This window comes from Lampris incognitus, chromosome 4 (assembly GCF_029633865.1).
Source record: "Lampris incognitus isolate fLamInc1 chromosome 4, fLamInc1.hap2, whole genome shotgun sequence".
Classification (NCBI taxonomy): Eukaryota; Metazoa; Chordata; class Actinopteri; order Lampriformes; family Lampridae; genus Lampris; species Lampris incognitus.
In genome coordinates, this window is record NC_079214.1 from 29,980,324 (window position 1) to 30,002,532 (window position 22,209).

General features: G+C 43.2%; 1 protein-coding gene across 1 annotated transcript in view; it reads left to right on the forward strand.

The window, feature by feature from the left end:
• ahctf1 (AT hook containing transcription factor 1) overlaps positions 1-22,209 on the forward strand; it is a 127,666-nt gene that overhangs the window by 72,183 nt on the left and 33,274 nt on the right. Inside the window, exons 24-30 of the mRNA XM_056278844.1 lie at positions 6,353-6,484; positions 7,011-7,158; positions 7,463-7,613; positions 7,810-7,917; positions 8,199-8,343; positions 8,538-8,756; positions 10,673-11,306. Coding sequence (XP_056134819.1) covers positions 6,353-6,484; positions 7,011-7,158; positions 7,463-7,613; positions 7,810-7,917; positions 8,199-8,343; positions 8,538-8,756; positions 10,673-11,306 — 1,537 coding nt within the window. The remainder of the gene's footprint in view (positions 1-6,352; positions 6,485-7,010; positions 7,159-7,462; positions 7,614-7,809; positions 7,918-8,198; positions 8,344-8,537; positions 8,757-10,672; positions 11,307-22,209) is intronic.

Below are 22,209 nucleotides of genomic sequence, written 5' to 3' on the forward strand. Positions count from 1 at the left end.
ACAGTTCAATTAGAAAAAGGAAAACAACTCATTTTCTGATCAAAGAAAGTTGAATCGGTTCACCTGCATACAGCATTTATTGACAATGTTTATTTTCTTAGCTGGATTATTGAGTATGCATCAAGACGCTCAGTTTCTGATGATCAAAAGAAACACAAAAATCCAAATGCCAGGCCACATAGGGCAGGTAACTCACTATGTACAGCAGGATAAGGCAGGATGAATCGTTGAGATGACGTCTGGATGGCAGGGACTCTTCTAGCTGGCTCCTGGTACACGGTACACTCCCGGCTCCTCTATGCTGAAAGCACATGCTCATGAGATGGCGTACATCTGTCTCCCGCTCCGACTAGCGCTAGCTATGATTCTTGCTAACCTACTAGCAACTGACGTTAACAACGCTTTTATTCTCCCTTTTCTTTAATCGTGACAGTCACGAGGTTGTTGGCTGTGTTATGCTCCGCAGGCGATTATTTATTACCAGGTTAACAGTGTTATAGCTACAACGACTTCTATATTCAAAAAGGGGGACCGGAGTGTGTGCTCCAATTATCAGGGCATCACATTGCTCAGCCTCCCTGGGAAAGTCTACTCTAGGGTGCTCGAAAGGAGGCTCCGACAGATTGTCAAACCTCAGATCCAGGAGGAACAATGCGGATTCCGTCCTGGCTGTGGAACAACGAACCAACTCTTTACCCTTGCGGAAGTGCTGAGGGGGGCATGGGAGTTTGACCAGCCAGTGTACATGTGTTTGTGGACTTGTAGAAGACTTATGACCGTGTGTACCCCGGGGCACTCTGTGGGGGGTACTGCGGGAGTATGGGGTACCGGGGCAGTTGCTACAAGCCATCCAGTCCTTGTATAACCAAAGTGAGAGCTGTGTCCGCATTCTTGGCACAAAGTCAAACACGTTTTCAGTGGGTGTTGGACTCCGCCAAGGTTGTCCTTTGTCTGCGATTCTGTGTGTGATATTCATGGACAGGATCCCAAGGCGCATCCAAGGTGAGGAGTGTGTCTGTTTTGGGAACCTCAGAATTGCATCTGTGCTCTTCGCAGATGATGTGGTTTTGTTTGCTTCATCAGAACGCGACCTCCGGCACACACTGGGGCGGTTTACAGCTGAGTGTGAAATTGCTGGGATGAGAGTCAGCACCTCCAAGTCTGAGGCCATGGTTCTCGACCAGAAAATGGTGGATTGCTCCCTCCGGGTTGGGGATGAGTTGTTGCATCAAGTGAAGGAGTTCAGGTATCTTGGGGTCTTGTTCACGAGTGAGGGTAGGATGGAGCGGGAGATTGACAGGCGGATTGGTGCAGCATCTGCAGTAATGCGGATCGTTGTGGCGAAGAAGGAGCTGAGCCGGGAGGCAAAGCTCTCAATTTACCAGTCAATCTTCGTTCCAATCCTCACCTATGGTCATGAGCTTTGGGTAGTGACCGAAAGGGTGAGATGGTGGATACAAGCGGATGAAATTAGTTTCCTCTGTAGGGTGTCTTGGCTCAACCTTAAGAGATAGGGTGAGGAGCTCGGACATCCGGAGGGAGCTTGGAGTAGAGCCGCTGTTCCTTCGCATCGAAAGGAGCCAGTTGAGATGGTTCGGGCATCTGATTAGGATGCCTCCTGGGCGCCTTCCTTTGGAGGTTTACCGGGCACGGCCAACTGGGAGGAGATCCCGGGGGAAACCCAGAACGCACTGGAGGGACTACATGTCCAATCTGGCCTCGGAACGCCTTGGGATCCCCAAGGAGGAGCTGGAGGGCGTGGCTGGGAAGAGGGACGTCTGGAGTGCCCTACTTAGCTTGCTGCCACCGCGACCCGACCCCAGAAAAGCAGCTGAAGATGAGATGAGATGACTTCCATTCGACAAGGGACTTAATTTGACCTCACTATCGAAGGCCTACACTGCCGCCTTCTGCTTCAGTCCTCACACGGCCTGCTGCACTTATATGCTTCAGACACAGCCCCACTGTGGCGCTGCTAGCCGCTACACCGTTAGCCTCCCATCTGGAGCAACACTCTGTGGGCCCCTTAGTCCAAAATCCCTCCACTTACTAACCACGCATCGTTTAGTAGCTGAACCATCTTCCCAAACCGTATTTATACCGCAGCCTATTATTTTAGTCCCTCCCTCGTCCTACACGCCTCCTTACCCGAGCCAGACCCACACTTTTTTTTTTAGTCAGGCTCATTATCAATCAAAGTGTATTTCAATTTGCTAATCATTAAGTTTGACTCGTTTAGCTATTTTTTCAAAACTTTTTTTATTGAAATGTTACAATCAAAATATTGTTTAATCCATATATGAAATAAATGTTTATGTTTACATAGGGGGAAAAAAACAACCAAAATTCAGCATAGAACAAAGAAGGGGGAAAAAAAGAAAACAAACATATAGCCTAGCCACCTAAACAATATTATAAAAGAAAATTATAGGCTTATACAGAAAAAAATAGAATGGTTAAAAAAAAAATAGTTAAAGGATACACCTATATCACCACACATGTAGATAGATTACCCCAGGTCCAACCAAATAATATTGGTTACCAAATACTTTATGGGCTTTCAAGTGACCGTAGTTCCTTAAAAAATTTAAAGAAAGGACCCCATGTTTTATGAAATCCGGTTATTGAACCCCTTGCAACACATCTTATTTCCTCCATCTTAATAAAATAAATACAAATAAAGAGGGCGTCCGGGTAGCCTGGCAGTCTGTTCCGTTGCCTACCAACAAGGGGATCGCAAGTTCAAATCCTGTGTTACCTCCAGCTTGGTCGGGCATTGCTACAGATACAATTAGCCGTGTCTGCGGGTGGGAAGCCAGATGTGGGTAAGTGTCCTGTGATTAAGTGATTAAGAGAAGTATGTAGGAGTGGTGCAGGATATGTATGAGGGAAGTGTGACAGTGGTGAGGTATGGGGTTGGAAAGACAGATGGGTTCAAGGTGGAGGTGGGATTAGATTGGCTCCGAGTCCTTTCTTAGTTGCAATGGTGATGGACAGGTAGGAGTCTGTAGACTATGATGTTTGCAGATGACATTGTGATCTGTAGCAAGAGTAGGTTGCAGGTTGAGGAGAGCCTGGAGAGGTGGAGGTATGTTCTGGAGAGAAGAGGAATGAAAATCAGTAGGAGCAAGACGGAATACATATGCGTGAATGAGAGGGAGGACAGTGGAATGGTGAGGATGCAAGGAGTAGAGGTGACCAAGGCGTATGAGTTTAAATACTTGAGGTCAACTGTACAAAGTAACCGGGAGTGCAGAAGAGAGGTGAAGAAGAGAGTGCAGGCAGGGTGGAGTGGGTGGAGAAGAGTGTCAGGAGTACTTTGCGACAGAAGGGTACCAGCAAGCGTTAAAGGGAAGGTTTACAAAATGGTTGTGAGATCAGCTATGTTACATGGTTTGGAGACAGTGGCACTGACGAAAAGACAGGAGGCGGAGCTGGAGGTGGCAGAGTTGAAGATGCTAAGATTTGCATTGGGAGTGATGAAGGGCAGGATTAGGAACAAGTATATTAGAGGGATAGCTCAGGTTGGACGGTTAGGAGACAAAGCAAGAGAGGCAAGATTGAGATGGCTTGGACATGTGTGGAGGAGAGATGCTGGGTATATTGGGAGAAGGATGCTGAATATGGAGCTGCCAGGGGAGTGGAAAAGAGTAGGTTTATGGATGTTGTGAGAGAGGACATGCAGGTGGCTAGTGTGACAGGAAGATGTAGAGGACAGAGAGAGATGGTAACAGATGATCCGCTGTGGCGACCCCTAACGGAAGCAGCCGAAAGTAGTAGTAGTAGTAGTAGTAATTGGGGAGAAAAGGGGGGGGGGTACTAAATGTCCCTGAGCCACATAGCGTGAGATGGAGGAGTGAGTGGGTGATTTCCACTGTAATAAAATGAGGCGTCTGGCCAGAAGAGTTGTGAAAGCTACCAGGTCTGCTTTATATAATAGTAATGGCAAGTCAGCAGGAGGAACACCAAGGCAAACTGTTAAAGCTGTCGGCCTAATTGGGAGACCCACCCTTTCTGCTTCCTCTTGCACGCATCTCTAACCCCGCCTCCCTCGCCACCGATAGGCCAGCCTGTCCCTAGTGAGATATGCAGGCCAGTAAACAGTAACCACCATCTGTACCCTTACATTTATATACATAAGGTAATATACTGGTTTAAATAAACGGTTTGATAAAACTCTCTAAAGCCCAGCCCATACTGATTAGCCTCATGTCCTTGTATGTGAATGAAGTTTCTTCGTGCAAGCCTCTTGTGCTGCAGATAGTGAGCTTGTGGCGGGTAGTATAAAATATGGGTCAAGCTGTTGCTGTTAGGGTGGAGTTCCGGGCATCAGGCCATGCTCATTTGGGTGCGTACTTTGGAGTTGTGCCCTCAGGTCACTAGAGGTGGATTGGAAAGCTATCTGTAGCTTGCATATGACCTCATCTCGACGTTCCACAATTTTTCCATTTTCTGACCAAAATCCGAAGTATTTCCAAACGGGGCTTTATAGATTGTTCAGAGTGAAAATCACTCTCTCTATGGACAAGTTGGGTTGTGAACTCTTTGCCATCTTTACCACATGGTTGTTGTTGAATTATTCGCTCGTTTCAGCCTGACCTAAATTTCATTTTCAGCCAGTCAAAATGATGTTGTGTGACTCCTGTCCGTCATGCAGTGTTTTCAGTGCAGTGGCCAAGGCTCTCGCAAGAATTCGCGAGGCAGACAGCTGTGGTAGTGCTGCTTTTTTTCCCCACAAGTGAATATTGTCACGCTCGAATGTCTGTTTTTTTTTTTTTTTTTTTTACAATTTGGTTGAATATTTTAATTAGGAACATTCACTGACAGCCCTAGTTTTAACATCCCTTTTACTGCAGCTACTATTTGTGCACAAGGGCGTGGTTTAAGATTTTTACAAAAAAAAAAAAAGTCACGCCGAATCCTATCAGCGGACCATTCATTTGAAGTAGCATAACCTGAGTCATAGAGGAACTGCCACACAGTCATGGCTGAATATTTAGCTGATTTCGACAATGTGGATGGGGCATTTAAATTCGATGGCCGTCCATATTTATTTGAGCCAGAGTATATGGATAAAGAGCTCCTAGAAATTGAAGCGAGGATGAGGAGAGAGAAAGGGGGGCAGCAGGCAGAGGAGGTGAACCAGCTTCTTTGACTGGCAGTAGACATCGACCGAAACCAGGGATCAGTCACCGGTTTCATATGTGATCTGTGATTGCCGGTTTCATATGCATATGCATTCATATGCTGTTTTCATATGCATATGGAACTGATTTGCTGTCATTACGCATCAGGATGTGATCCCAGAAAGTTGAATTAGTTCATCTGGATGCAAATTTAGTGGGAGATACGCTTCATCACTCATTTAGGTGATGAAACGTTTCTCCTTAATGAATGGTCAGCTACCTCAGATGAATGGTTGGCCTTGATAAGATTTGGCATGACTTCTTCTTTTGTAAACATCTTGAACCATGCCACCGTGTGCAAATAGTAGCAGCAGTAAAAGGGATTTTACAACAGAGACCGCAAGAAGCGAAACAAGGAAAAGTTCTATTTCTGTAGAGATCCTTTCCAAATGTTGTCAGACACTTGTAATAATAATTACGGTATTACGCAATTAAGGTATTACGTCAATAAAAGTCTTATTTTGAAGGATCCTCGTCTCATTGACTTTTTTTGCAATTTCTCTGTATCACTGGTCACTACACAATCTGGGCCTGTCAGTGAAAAAACAAAGCACTTTTAGTGGACATACTTTGACAAGCACAATTGTCCCCCGAGGATTACATTGCAGCTCGTTTTGCGGCTGCCGGCTGTAGCGTTCTCACTCAGTACTGGGCCAGTTCCAAAAGTGTTTGTCCCTATTAGTCATTTAGACCCCAAATGATGGGAAAATAGGGTCCAGGTTTAAAAATACCGGAATTACCCTCTAAGCAGAAAACACCAAGTAGTGCATGAAGATACACAAAGTAATTTTAAATATAAATTCACTTGGGTGGTGTTTGAGTTATGTAGGAAACCCAACCAAATCACAACATGTTATGGGTAATCTTAGGGGTTCAAAGTAGATAGAAAATTAATGGATATCCTGTCTGTAGGAAGCTGCCGGCTAAATAAATATATGTTTGAATAGTTACAGCTAGATAATTAGGTCTTTGGTGTGAACTTTCTTTTAAATCCTCTGAAAACTAAATGTAAAACTCAATATGCAGAGGAAACCATGACCTGTGATAAAACTGAATATTGAAAGAATCACCTGTTTTGCTTGTTATTTTTAGCACTGTAGGTTTCTCTGAATAAGGGTTTTGACTAGATGCCTAAAAACTAAATATCCATGTGTTTATCTATGTAGGAGTGTTTGGAGAAGTTTCTGCAGGGTACAGGGGGTCTCCAGAACAGAGAACTGTTAATGGTCCACCACTTGCAGCGGGCCAACTACATTCCAGCTTTACAACTCAATCACAGCCTCAAAATGAACTTGATGGTATGCTAAACACGCATACACACACACTTACACACACACTACATTGTGTGTATATCATGCAGACACCCCCATTTTCTTAACGGTATAATTCATATTCACTGTCACGCATATGGATACAAACTCTCACCGACACTCTTCTACTTGTCTCTCACTTTCACCAATTAAATATTTCTCACTGAGCGAACTTCTTTTTTTTTTTAAGTTTATGTGCCTCCTATACGAATTCATAAGTCTGTATTCTGTGATATTTGCTTCATTTCAGCTTTGAAGCAAATTTCAAAATCCAAATTGAGGTGCATCTAAAAGTGAGGAGAAGTTGATCAAGGGAAAATATTTGTGTCCTAGTAATGCCAGTGATGATAGTGAATTCCAAGGTTAGCTGATAGTACACTTCTCCTGAACTTTGATTGGGATGTGCTTGTTAAATAACGGAAATATTCTTTCAAACTGAAAAATCAATAAAAATGCTCTCATCAAGTCACATGCATCATATAATTTTTCTAAATGTCTTTTCCTTCCTTTCCAGAATGAGAGGGACCCTAAGCTGAGGGAGCGCACCAATACTAGGAACTCTATATTAGACCAGTATGGCAAAGTTCTGCCCAGAGTCCAAAGGAAACTGGCAATGGAGAGAGCCAAGCCTTACCAGCACCCCTCCACTATCCACAGAGAGGGTAGGGAGCAAATAAAGAATTAAATCTTATTTTGAACCAGCCAGAGAAAGAATGGCTATGCTTTCAAAGTAAAATTAAATGGAAATGAATTCATAGATGAGTTAAGGTTTTATATTCTGTTCACAGTATTTCTAATTTTTAACTTCGATTTTTGTTTTCTCTTTTAATGTCACTACCTACTTTTGTTGATTCAAGCCTTTGTAAGGCTACTTTGAAAAATGCTGACAAAACTAAAATCATTCTAAGTTATTAGAGCATCCTGTAAAAGATTATTTTACAGATGTCTTTACTTTCTGTATTCCAGTTTCTCGACCCCAGCCATTGTCGACCATCACCAAGCACTGTGACAATGAGAGGGTGATGTCCAGGGCTGGTTTCATCAACAATGTCTTGACCAAGATAGAGGAGGTTTGGTTGGGCAAAGGAGCTACACCGCAGCCGTCTCCCATCAAGAGGTGAGCATACAACACCAAAATGGCTTTTTGAAATGTAAATTCTCTGTGTTTGTATTAATTGGTCATTGTGATGTTGCTTAACCAGACCTGAGTTATACTAGATCGTGTTTTGTCCTACACTCATTTTCTATCTAGTTTTTATTCCTTGTCTTGGTTTCTTTTTTTCCCCACACTTCTCTATTTCTTTATTTTCCAGCCTCAAGGCAGCAGATATCAGCAGTCCAAGCCCCAAGTCTTGTTCCCTTGCTTTGTCTGATCCTTTTCTAGGAACCCCTATCACCATGTCTGCCAAAAGAAAGTCTAGGTACACAAAAAGGCTATTTTGAGTCAAATGTTTATGTATTTTTATCCAGAACCATTGCTAAACACAGTACCAATGCAGGTTTATACCAAATCATGATTTTAATCAGTAAACATGCTCAGAAATCTTCAGGCATTAATATTTCTGTTGAAATTTTCATTTGATACAGACCTGTTTTCATGTTGGTCACACACACAGACAAGGATTAATCAAGTCAGTTTTTGTCATTCTTTCAGAACCTCATCACATTTTCCATCTGTCACCTTTCCTCCCCCCTCTTCCAGGCTGCTGGACTTGGTTGTTCACCCTTCTTGTCAGACCCCTCGGTCCCTCCTCAGCCCCCCAAGGCCCCCCAGCTCTTGGGCCCCTCCAAAGAGTATCAGCAAGGCCCCGGAGCTCATTCTGCTCCAAACGCCACAAGTTGTCAAGGTGAATAGACAAATATGGGGATTTTGTGTGTTACCTTTTGCTTTCTTGTGTTTTTTAAAGCTGCAATTCTATATGTTGAGTCTCGATGTTGTCTTATTTTTTTAATGTATTGCTCATTACTCTCAAGCACGTTAGCCTTTTTTTAAATGTACTTGTGTTCATAAACATTTTTTCTTGCTTGTTTGTCTTCCTAGCGTGCCCGGGCCTTGGCTGCATCTGGCCCGGTGTTCTCAGCCTTCACTCCTCAGTCCATCTTGCGTAGCAGCCTGCGGCCCACGCCTGTCGCCACACCTTCTGCTTCCCCAGGACGCTCCATCACCCCCCCACTTCGCAACAAAGAAAACCGAATCACTTTCATCGAAGAGGCCGAGTCACCTGGAGAGGAGAAGGGTGGCATCCGCTGGAGCAATGGGGTATGACATAGTAGCACTATTTTAGGGTGGTCTAACAGACCTCTGGCTTATTGTGTTTTTGGGCAGTAGATGTTCCTCACCAAATCCACATTAGAGGTTGCACATTGGAGTTTTTACAACAACTTAAAATAAATCCAAGTATTTTGAAGTAATATCCCAGTATATGTACACTTTATCCCTCAGTCAGTTTACTAAAATGCCTGCCTTTTGTTTTACCAAAGTAGTTTCCCTTCTTCAGATTTGATCATGCAGAATATAACGGTTTATTTTGGTTATCTGATTATATACACTATACCCAGTAGGTGACGTTATGCCCATGTTGACTAGTTCTTATTGGTTTTATTTTGATAGATTGGTTTGCTTTATGTTTTGTTTGCTTCTTTCAAAAGGAGCATTCAAAATAATGCTGCTTATTCAAAAATCAGGGTATGGGTTTCTTAGTAGCATTTTTGTTTTAGGTAGGGATGAGCAGGGTTAACCAACTAGTCATTTAAACATTAGGTAATGTGCTAAATGGTGTCAAGTATAATTTTTGTATTAAAGTATTATTATTAGTAATTGCTGTGAAAAGTTCTGATTTGTACACCTGTCACTAATGAAAAAATAGCAAACATGTTTTTAAGCATGCTAATTTTAAGAAATTATATCTTATGATTCTTACAAATGTAAGAAAATTTTAAGAAAACAATTGAGCAGTAGATTTAAAGAGAATATGGTGAGTCAGTTGTGAGCCAGAGCTCCTTGTGAAATCTCAAACGGCACATTGTCAGGAAGTATTAAGATGTGCTACGAAAATATTTTAAGGGCTGCTCGCTGAAAAATGTCTCATCTGTAATTGTCCCAAAACAAACGGTAGGTTACATAAATAACAATTAACTGTCTCATTATTTGTTTTTAAACTGAAGAAGTTTCTGCGATTGAATACATTTCATAGTATGTTCATTCTGAACAGTGCCTAGCCTCTCTTATGCTGGCTTTAAAGTGGAAATCTGTGACTTTTCTTCATTATTATATTAATTTGAAATTTGATGACGATTTTGTGGGACAGGCAATCAATATTACAGTAGAATAGTTTTCTGATAGTTTTATGTAGGAGCCAGTGAGCAGTAAACCTGTGCAACTGATTTCTCAGACTACAAACAGGGTGTAGCAGCCATTTTTGCTTTTGTGCCATCAGCTTAGCAGTTAAAAGCAACCAACCTTGTAAAAATGGGATCCTCGCTCCAAAGGTAACGCGGGTAGTTCAACAAACTTCATCAAGCTACAACACTGCAACACTGTTCTACAGTGACTTATTGTCTGTCCAGCAGAAGCTTGGCCACATCTGCATCACATTTCCATCTTTGTTTCCAACTGGAGTTGTTTCCAACACGTCTGCATTTGCTGCTGCACCATTTTGTGCAATCCGACTTAAAAATTTCAACAGTGATATGCAGAGACTGAAGTGTGTTGAAGCTGATTAGTATTATGTAACCTGACTTCACAACTCAGATGTATGGAATAACTATTAACAGAGAAAAGTTGCTGATTTCAACTTTAAATTTCCGTTTAGGACCTTGTTTATTAGGTCTATAAAATAGTCTGTGTCACTGAACACATATTTAAAAAAAACCGTTTTTGCTAATCTCTTTACATTGGTATTGGTGATGTCAAACTGGAACTTTTGTTTGTTTTTGCAAGTTTTTTTTTTTCCTTTGAGTGTGAGTGGCACTAGAAAGGCATGGGGAAGAACACAACCTCCTAAATCCCACTAAATTACATCAGTTTGGTTGCTTTATTTTTTTTAGACTAGTCAGTTAACTGGTTACATAATTGTAGTTTAAACGAAATCAGTATTAAACAAAAGGGAAGACTACCAAAGCTTTGGTGTTTCCTGTTATCAGCATTTAAATCAGTCTCTCTCTCACTCTCTTTAGATGGCAGCAGACAGTGGGATCAGCATGCTGACGAGAGGCTCTTCACTCTCTAAGACGGCTTGTCATACCTGGACCTCACAACCCTCTGAGGAAGAGGAGGAGGAGCAATCTGTTGTAAAGTTCATGTCTCCAGAAGGTTGCATTCCTTCCCCACAGATGAAATTTTCAGAGAGTGAGTCGTGCTCTATCCGAGAGCTTTCTTCAGAGGTAAAATCATCAGGTTTCTTGTTGCCGGAAGCATTGCCAGTGCGACTGAGTTTTGGCTTAGAAACCAGCCAGACCACCATCCATTCAACAGACACCACCCTGGAGTTCTATGATACACCGCAAGAGAAGGAGGCACAGCCATCCAATAAAGACGATGAGGAAGAAGTGGTGGTTAACAGAGCTCCAGCCGAACAGCAAGAACGAAATGATAAGTCTTTAGCCAAAGAGCAGCATCTTCTACTGACATCAGAGGATGTACAGAGTGAAGGACAGGAAATAAAGGAAGACAAAACATCTGACGGGGAAACGGAGATTTGTCTTGGACAGCAGGTTCAAATGTCTGAAAAGGAGGTGGAAGAAAAGTTTTTGTCAGAAAGCCAACAGGAAGACATTGAGACAGTGGAAGAAGAACCTGGTCACAGTCAAGGTGATTAACTGAGAAAAGCTTTTGTCAATGATTGTTATGCATCCCACTCAGCAAACTAATGGTTTTGCTGGGCAAAATTTTAAAACTTATACTTAGCCGGGACCACACTAGATCAGTACTATCATTTAGTGGAAATGAAATTGATTGAGCTTGCATCAAGACATCTACTGGAGAATGCGCAAGTTTTTGAGTCTTTCATTTTCAGATAAAATGGCTTAAAAAGTCTATGTTTTACCAATTTTTTACAATTGCAACTGTGATTGGAAAAAGCAGTGATGTAAGCTACATATTTATTTGCATGGTTGTTGTCCATATTTGTGACTACACCCAACATGACTAAAAACTTGTGCAATCCACTGTGATTTTGAATGTTTGCCCCACAGCCAAAATAGAATGGCCCAAGTAGAGAAAGATTTGGGCCATTCTGTTTATTACACCTTCTTCTTCTTCTTTGGCTGCTGTTAGGGGTTGCCACAGCGGATCATCCGTTTCCATTTCATCCTGTCCTCTGCATCTTCCTCTGTCACACCAGCCATCTGCATGTCCTCCTTCACCACATACATAAACCTCCTCTTGGGCCTTTCTCTTTTCCTTTTCCCTGGCAGCTCCATATTCATCATCCTCCTCCCAATATACCCAGCATCTTTCCTCCACACGTCCAAGCCATCTCAATCTTGCCTCTCTTGCTTTGTCTCCAAACCGTCCGACCTGAGGTGTCCCTCTAATATAATCGTTCCTAATCCCGTCCTTCTTCGTCACTTCCAATGCAAATCTTAGCATCTTCAACTCTGCCACCTCCATTTCTGCCTCCTGTCTTTTCGTCAGTACCACTATAACACAGGGGATCTCACAACCATCTTGTAAACCTTCCCTTTAACTCTTGCTGGTACCCTTCTGTTGCAAATCACTCCTGACATTCTTCTCCACCCTGCCTGCACTCTCTTCTTCTCCTCTCTTCTGCACTCCCCATTACTTTGTACAGTTGACCTCAAGTATTGAATCTCATATGCCTTCGTCACCTCTACTCCTTGCAACCTTACCATTCCGCTGTCCTCCCTCTCATTCATGCATAGGTATTCCGTCTTACTCCTACTGACTTTCATTCTTCATACCTCCACCTCTCCAGGCTCTGCTCCGCTCAACCTGCACCCTACTTTCGCTACAGATCACAATGTCATCCGCAAACATCATAGTCCACAGAGACTCCTGCCTGATCTTGTCCTTCAACCTGTTCATCACCATTGCAAATAAGAAAGGGCTCAGCTGATCCTTGATGTAATCCCACCTCCACCTTGAACCTATCTGTCATTCCAACTGCGCACCTCACCATTGTCACACTTCCCTCATACATATCCTGCATCACTCCTACATACTTCTCTGCAACTCCCGACTTCCTCATACAATACCACACCTCTCTCGGCACCCTGTCATATGCTTTCTCTAAATCCACAAAGACACAATGTAACTCCGTCTAACCTTCTCTATATGTCTCAATCAACATTCTCAAAGCAAACATTGCATCTGTGGTGCTCTTTCGTGGCATGAAACCATACTGCTGCTTGCTAATCGTCACTTCTTCTCTTAACCTAGCTTCTATTATTCTTTCCCATATCCTCATGCTGTGGCTAATCAACTTTATACCTCTGTAGTTGCTACAGTTCTGCACATCGCCCTTGTTCTTGAAAATTGGTACCAGTATGCTTCTTCTCCACTCCTCAGGCATCCTCTCACTTTCCAAGATTGTGTTAAACAATCTAGTTTAAAACTCCACTGCCATCTCTCCTAAACATCTCCATTCCTTCACAGGCATGTCATCGGGACCAACTGCCTTTCCACTCTTCATCCTCTTCATAGCTGCCCTCACTTCCTCCTTGCTAACCCACTTTTCCTTTGCCTTTGCCACCTCTCTCTTCGCTTTATGCTGCATCTCCTTGTACTCCTGTGTACTTTCTTCATCTCTCTAACTATCCCACTTCTTCTTTGCCAACTTCTTCCTCTGTATACTTTGTTGTACTTCCTCATTCCACCACCAAGTCTCCTTGTCTTCCTTCCTTTGTCCTGATGACACACCAAGTACCTTCCTAGCTGTCTCCCTCACTATTTCTGCAGTGTTTGCCCAGCCATCCAGCAACTCTTCACTACCACCCAGTGCCTGTCTTAACTCCTCCCTGAACTCCACACAACAGTCTTCCTTCTTCAACTTCCATCATTTGATCTTTGGCACTGCCTTCACTCGCTTCCTCTTCTTGGTCTCCAAAGTCATCCAACAGACCACCATCTGATGCTGCCTAGCTACGTTCTCCCCTGTCACTACTTTGCAGTCTCCCTTTCAGATCACGCCTTCTACATAAGATATATTCCACCTGTGTGCACTTTCCTCCACTCTTGTACGTCACCCTGTGTTCCTCCCTCTTCTTGAAATATGTATTCACCACTGCCATTTCCACCCTTTTCACTAAATCCACCACCATCTGCCCTTCCACATTTCTCTCCTTGACACCATACCTACCCATCACCTCCTCGTCACCTCTGTTCCCTTCACCAACATGCCCATTGAAGTCCGCTCCAATAACCACTCTGTCCTCCTTGGGTACACTCTACCATTTCATCCAACTCACTCCAGAGTTCTGCTTTCTCTTCCATCTCACACCCAACTTGCGGGGCATACGCGCTGATAATATTCATCAATACACCGTTGATTCCCAGCTTCATACTCATCACTCTGTCTGACACTCTCTTCACCTCTAGCACACTCTTGACATACTCTTCCTTCAGAATTAACCCTACCCTATTTTCTCCTCCCATTCACACCATGGTGGAAGAGTTTGAATCCACCTCCGATGCTCCTGGCCTTACTCCCCTTCCACCTGGTCTCTTGCACACAGTATACCTACCTTTCTTCTTTCCATCATATCAGCCAGCTCTCTCCCTTTACCAATCATAGTGCCAACATTCAAAGTTCCAACTCTCACCTCCACACTCCTACCCTTCCTCTTCTCTCGCTGCCTCTGGACGTGCCTTCCCCCTCTCCTTCTCCATCTCCCAACAGTAGCATAGTTTCCACCGGCCCCCTGCTGGTTAACAGTACCAGTGACGGTTGTTGGTAACCTGGGCCTCGACCAATCTGACATGGAAATCTTATTTATGAGCCGCATATTTGATTTGGCAAAGATTTTGTGCCGGATGCCCTCCCTGACGCAACCCTCCCCATTTATCTGGACTTGGGACCAGCACTAAGAATGCACTGGCTGGCTTGTGCATCCTCAGTGGCTGCGTCTTATATATATATATATGTGTGTGTGTGTGTGTGTGTGTGTGTGTGTGTGTGTGTGTGTGTGTGTGTGTGTGTGTGTGTGTGTGTGTTACGGGTAATGTGAAAAAACGGTTTATGTGCAAACTACCCAGTTAATGTGCAGATTACCCAACAGAACGGGTTATCTGCACATTAACCGGGTAGTCTGCACACTACCCGCTTGGGCGGTTAATGTGGATAGAACGAACTTCATTATCCACATTAACCAGGTAGTCTGCGCACCACCCTTTTGGATGGTTAATGTGGATGGAACGAATTCACATTAACTGGGTAGTTGGCACACCACCCGTTTGGATGGTTAATGTGGATGGAACGAATTCACATTAACCGGGTAGTCTGAACACTACCCGTTTGGATGGTTAATGTGGATGGAATGAACCTGCAACTTTTTACGATATTTTGATATTCAAATCAGCAATAGGCCTTTAGCCTAATGACTCATGAAGTGAGGCCATCTGAGGAATCACAAGTTGTGGTAAATGAAAGAACAGACGTTGGCGATTTCATGCTGACTTTAGAGCAACGTTTTCCCCCACTTGTATAAATAGGCTATTAGCATCAAAGAACACAAAAATGAGCCCTCCTCGCTCTCTATCTGATCCCTGATATGAATGTATAGCCTACAAATTTGACAAGGGTGAAAAGAAATATCAGTCTTGGCCATCTCCCATCAGGCTGCTATAGCCTACTCTCACTGAAGACATGCGTCATTCAACCAATCCGAAATGGCAATCACTCCGTGGACAGACTGGTAAATAAAACTTTATGGAAGAGGGGTACTGGCAGGGAAAAAATACTAAGACTAGATGATATGAAAACAGAACGAAATTTGTTTTATAAGCCCAGTATGTAGGAGCAGAAGCAGCGAAAAAATATGTCAAAATGCAATTCTTGTCTGCCAATCAGGCAAGAAAAATGAATGAACAGGCGATACCTTTCAGATTCACTTTTACACCACCGATCAAAAAAGACAAAAATGTGCCCGATCCCCTCCCTCACCTGGCTAATATAGCCTAGTAGACTACATATTTCATCGATCATATCCTCTAACCGAGAATATGGGAGGGAGCAAACAGATTGTCGATGTAGACTAGACTCGCTGCTGTGCAAGTAAAGCAACCACGTGCACGCGCATCTGTGCGCACGTGCACACACGCACAGGCACGCACACACAAGCCAAGCGCGAAGCAAGCCCAATAATAAAAGCAATGCATCAATTTGACGCTTAATGACGGAAATAGGTATAAATCTCCAAAATTCTTAGATGGATTTATTCATAACGTAATTGACAACAGGGAGTGAAAAACAACACTATTTTAGGAAAAGTCAAAGAGTGAGGGGCCGCAATATTTTATTACAGCATGGCTATTTACAAATTAGTTACTGATTTGCGTCAAAATAACGCAATGGCGGTTCTATCAGTGTGTGTGTGCGCACGCATGCGGAGATGCGCGTGCACGTGGTTGCTTTAGGCTACTTGCACAGCACAGCTAGTCTGTCGACAATCTGTTTGCTCCCTCCCATATTCTCGGTTAGATTAGGATATGATCGATGAAATATGTAGGCTACTAGTAGGATATTAGCCAGGTGAGGGAGGGGATCGGGCACATTTTTGTCTTTTTTGGTGGTTGTGTAAAAGTGCATCTGAAAGGTATCGCCTGTTCATTCATTTTTCTTGCCTGATTGGCAGACAGGAATTGCATTTTGACATATTTTTTCGCTGCTTCTGCTCCTACATACTGGGCTTATAAAACGAATTTCGTTCTGTTTTCATATCATCTAGTCTTAGTATTTTTCCCCCCCAGTACCCCTCTTCCATAAAGTTTTATTTACCAGTCTGTCCACGGAGTGATTGCCATTTCGGATTAGTTGAATGACGCATGTCTCCAGTGAGAGTAGGCTATAACAGCCTGATTGGAGATGGCCAAGACTGATATTTCTTTTCACCCTTGTCAAATTTGTAGGCTATTCATTTATATCAGGGATCAGATAGAGAGCGAGGAGGGCTAATTTTTGTGTTCTTTGATGCTAATAGCCTAGTTATACAAGTGAGGGAAAACGTTGATGTAAAGACAGTAATGTGCTTTCATTTACCACAACTTGTGATTCCTCAGATGGCCTCACTTCATGAGTCATTAGGCTAAAGGCCTATTGTTGATTTAAATATCAAAATATCATAAAAAGATGAGTTGCAGGTTCATTCCATCCACATTAACCATCCAAACGAGTAGTGTTCAGACTACCCGGTTAATGTGAATTCGTTCCATCCACATTAACCATCCAAACGGGGGGTCTACAGACTACCCGGTTAATGTGCAGATAACCCGTTCTGGCGGGTAATGTGCACATTAACCGCCCTGTTGGGTAATCTGCACATTAACTGGGTAGTTTGCACATTAACCGTTTTTTCACATTACCCGTAACATATATATAAAACGGCTTATCCTGCTTTCAGGGTCGCGGGGAAGTTGGAGCCTATCCCAGCAGATATAGCGGCGTTTTTTCCGAAACCATCAATAGTATTTATAGAAGTGCTCAACTAATGAGGAGCGGAATATCAATACAGTTGCAGGGAAAAAAAGTTTTAATATATGGCAGTACTTTGTTGAATTACATTAGCAGCTGATGTGTGCGCGACGCACAAAACAGGCTTGTACTGCTTTGTATTAGAACTTTTTTTCCTGCATCTGTTTGCTCCCTCCCATATACTTCTTACACACAGTGCATTCAGAAAGTATTCAAACCCCTTTATTACATTTTCACATTTTGTTATGTAGCAGCTTTATGCTAAAATAATTTAAATTAATTTTTCCCCTCGTCAATCTACACTCAATACCCCATATGACAAAGCAAAAACTGGGTTTTAGAAATATTAGCAAATGTATTAAAAAGGAAAAACTGAAATATCACATTGACATAAGTATTCAGACCCTTTACTCAGTACTTAGTTGAAGCACATTTGGCAGTGATTACAGCCTCAAGTCTTTTTAAGGTATGACACAACAAGCTTTGGACACCTCGATTGGGGATTTTTCTGTCATCCTACTCTGCAGATCCTCTCAAGCTGTGTCAGGTTGGATGGGACCGCTGGTGTATAGCTATTTTCAGGTCTCTCCAGAGATGTTCGATTGGGTTCAAGTCAGCTCTGGCTTGGTTACTCAAGGACATGCACAGAGTTGTCCCTAAGCCACTCCTGCGCTGTCTTGGCTGTGCGCTTAGGGTCATTGTCCTGTTGGAACGTGAACCTTTGGCCCAGTCTGAGGTTCTGAACACTCTGGACCAGGTTTTCATTAAGGATATCTGTACTTTCCTCTGTTCAGTTTTCCCTCAACCCTGACAAGTCTCCCAGTCCCTGTTGCTGAAAAACACCCCCAAGGCATGATGCTGGTACCACCATGCTTCACCGTTAGGATAGTACTGTGCAAGTGCAAGTGATGAGTTGTGCCTTGTTTCTTCCAGACATGATGCTTAGAATTGAGGCTAAACAATTCAATCTTGGTTTCGTCAGATCAGAGAATCTTGTTTTTCACAGTCTGAGAGTCCTTTAAGTGCTTTTTTGCAAATTCCAAGCAGATTTTCATGTCTTTCACTGAGGGGAGGCTTCCGTCTGACCACTCTGCCATAAAGCCCAGATCGGTGGAGTGTTGCAGTGATGGTTGTCCTTCTTAGAAGTTTCTCCCATCTCCACACAGGATCTCTGGAGCTCAGCCAGAGTGACCATCGGGTTCTTGGTCACCTCTCTTACCAAGGCCCTTTCCCTCGATTGCTCAGTTTGGCTGGGCAGCCAGCTCTAGGAAGAGACCTGGTTCCAAACTTCTTCCATTTAAGAATTATACAGGCCGCTGTGTTCTTGGGAACCATCAATGCAGCAGAATTTTTTTGTAGCCTTCCCCCAGATCTGTGCCTCGACACAATCCTGTTTGGGAGCTCTGCAGGCAATTTGTTCGACCTCATTGTTTCGTTTTTGCTCCGGTATGCATTGTCAGCTGTGAGACCTTTATTTTGACAGATGTGTGCCTTTTCAAATCATGTCCAGTCAATTGAATTTTACCACAGGCTGACTTCAGTCAAGGTGTAGAAACATCTCGAAGATGATCAAGCGAAATGGGAGGCACCTGAGTGAAATTTTAAGTGTCATAGCCAAGGGTTTGAATACTTATTTCATGTGGTAGTTCAGCTTTTCCTTTTTAATAAATTTACAAAAGATTTAAAATCCTTTTTCACTTTGTCATTATGGGGTATTGAATGTAGATTGAGGGGAAAATTAATTTAAATGATTTTCGCATAAGGCTGCAACATAGTAAAATGTGAAAAAAGTGAAAGGGTCTGAATACTTTAAATTCAATTTAATTTATTGTCATTAAAAACAATGTGCAGGCACATGTAAAATGAAATAAGGGCTGTGGCTTTGCCAAACAGTGCAAGGCAGACATAGACAAACAGCATAGTATAAGATATATACAGATGACGACTAAAAGATAAAGTAAAAAAAAAAAAGCACAAGTATAAACATATTTACAGACATTCAGTGGGTAGCCAGGTTCAGGTGGGTAACAGCTTGTGGAAAGAAGCTGTTTTAGAGCCTGGTAGTGCATGCTCTGAGGCTCCTGTAGCGCCTCCCAGAGTGCGCGGGGGGGCAGTCTATGGTTGAGGTGGGTGGGATCACTGCTGATGCTGAGACCCCTTCAAAGGCAGCGTTTGTGATAAATGTCTTTTATGGCTGGGAGCTGGGTACCAGGGATATGCTGGGCCACCTTGACAACCCACTGCAGAGCTTTCTGGTCTACTGATGTGCAGTTGCCGTACCACACTGAGATACAGCTGGTCAGGATGCTCTCTATGGTGCAGTGGTAGGAGTTGGTTAGAATTTTCGGGGATAGACAGGCACTCCTCAGGAAATGCAGGTGTTGTTGGGTCTTTTTCACGAAGGCCTGGGTGTTTGATGTCAAGGGGCCTGATGTATCGGTCGTTACTATGGACAAATTTGTGCATACACCCATGGGATTTTTTAGCCCTGAAGTTTGTCTGAGAGACCAGTGTAGAACCTGGGTAACCCCTGAATTTAGACACCAGTTGGCTAACACTGATGTTTATGCAGGCCTGGGTGATTGCTCATTGCAAGAGGTAGACTAGATGTTAGGGGGAAGGAATTACAAATAACCATCATGCTTTGTGCTGACTGTCAGACAGTCTCGAGGGCTAAAAAATTCCATAAGTGTGTACACACAAATTTGCCCATAGCAACGATAGATACATGAGGCCCCAGGAGAGGTCCTTGCTGATGTGGACTCCAAGGAATTTAAAGCTGGAGAAACGCTCCACTTCCACCCCATTGATGTGTTTTTGGGGAGTGGCTGCAGCTTCAAGACCTCCTGAAGTCCACAAGCAGCTCCTTCATCTTCTGCACATTGAGGACAAGATTGTTGGTTGTGCACCATGATGTGAGGAGCTGAATCTCGTCCCTGTAGACCGTCTCATCATTGTTGGTGATACGGCCTACGACTGTGGTGTCATCTGCAAACGTAACTATTACATTTGATTACTATTACATGGATTGGGGCAGTGAGAAGTTACATATATTTTTGAAGACCTCATCCAGCTGGTCGGAGCATTCCCGAAGGACCCAACCCGGTATGCCGTCCGGTTCGGCAGCCTTCCCTGTGTTCACTCAGCACAGTGATTTTCTGACCTCTGCCATTGATAGAGTGAGCTCCTGGTTTTCTGGATGGGTCAGTATTGTCCTTGTCGAAGCGGGCGTAGAAATTATTTAGCTTGTCTGGGAGGGAGGTATCATGGACAGTGGGATCGCTATTGGAGCTTTTGTAATCTGTGACAGACTGAATGCCTTGCCATATTCGCTGGGGATCGGAGTTATTGCGAAAGTGATCCTCTATTCATAGCGAATAGTTATGTTTGGCTGGTCGGATGTCCTTTTTGAGGGTGAATCTGGCTCCTGACTAGAATGCTGCCTCCCAGGCTTTTAGCAGCTGCCAGACCTCACTGGTTATCCAGGGTTTCTGATTTGGAAAGGTGCAAATTAATTTTTTTGTTGTGTCACTGTCAGTGCAAAAGTTAATATTACATTTTATTTGTGGGCGCCTTTCAGAGCACTCAATGACACCTTACAGAACACAATAAAAAAAAAACAAGCAGCACTGTATCAGACAGCATTAAATCAAAACAAGGCAGGGTAGACAATAAAAAGTTAATACAACAGATAAGTATAAAATCATCATCTGCACAAAACTCCATGAAGAGTATATCAGACTGAATATGCCAGTTTGAAAAGGTACATTTTGAGATGGGATTTGAAGGTTAAAAGAGAGTCAGTGTTGTGAATTTCTTGTGGGACAGAGTTCCATAGGTGGGGGGCAGAACCACTGAAGGCTCTAGTCCCCATGGTAGTCAAGCGGACCGATGGTGTAGTGAGTTGGAGAGCAGAAGAGGATCTGAGAGTGTGGGAGGGCATGTGGATGTGAAGGAGTTCGGAAAGATATGAAGAAGCTAAGTTATTAAGAGCCTTAAAGGTGAGAAGCAGGATCTTGAAGTCAATACGCTATTTAACAGGGAGCCAATGGAGTTGCTGACAAACAGGAGTGATATGATCTATGGAAGGAGTTCTGGTAATGATACAGGCAGCGGAATTCTGGACCAATTGAAGCTTATGAAGACACTTGAGTGGAAGACCAAAGAGGATAGAATTACAATAGTCAATACGGGATGTAACCAGGGTGTGAGTGAGTATGGCTGTGCTTTTAGGTGTAAGTGATGGCCGAAGACGATTAATATTGCGTAGGTGGAAGTATGCAGACCGAGTAACATTGTTAATGTGGGCTTCAAAAGATAATGTGCTGTCCAGGATGACACCCAGACTCTTAACCTGAGGCGATGGGGGAACTATAGAATTGTTAATAGTAAGAGAAAAACTATCAGTTTTGGCTAAAGTAAATTTAGTGCCAACTAGGAGGACCTCAGTTTTATCATTATTAAGTTTGAGGAGGTGGTATGAAAACCAGGATTTAATTTCTAGTAAGCAGTCAGAAAGGGAAGTGGGCGCAAGAGTGGAGGTAGGTTTGGTGGATTGATAAAGTTGGGTGTCATCTGTGAAATTGAATGCCAAATTTCCTGAAAATGTGGCCTAGAGGTAGTAGGTAAATAATAAATAGGAGGGGTCTCAATACAGAGCCCTGGGGAACACCCGCAGTAACAGGAAAGGACGGACTGAGATCTTAGATTTTAAGTTGGACAAACTGAGTGCGGCCAGAGAGATATGATCTAAACCAGTCAAGGGGGGTGCCAGTTATTCCAATGGAAGCTAATCTTTCTAGGAGGATGTTGCGTGAGATGGTATCAAAGGCTGCACTCAGATCAAGGAGGACAAGTATGATTAAGAGCCGAGAGTCAGCTACCATCAAAAGATCATTAGTGATTTTCATCAAGGCTGTCTCCATACTGTGCATAGACTGAAAACCAGACTGGAATTGTTCAAACATATTGTTGTTAGTCAAGTGAGCGTGCACCTGAGATGCGACAGTTCTTTCAGGTGTTTTAGAAAGAAATGGTAGATTTGAGATTGGGCAAAAATTATTC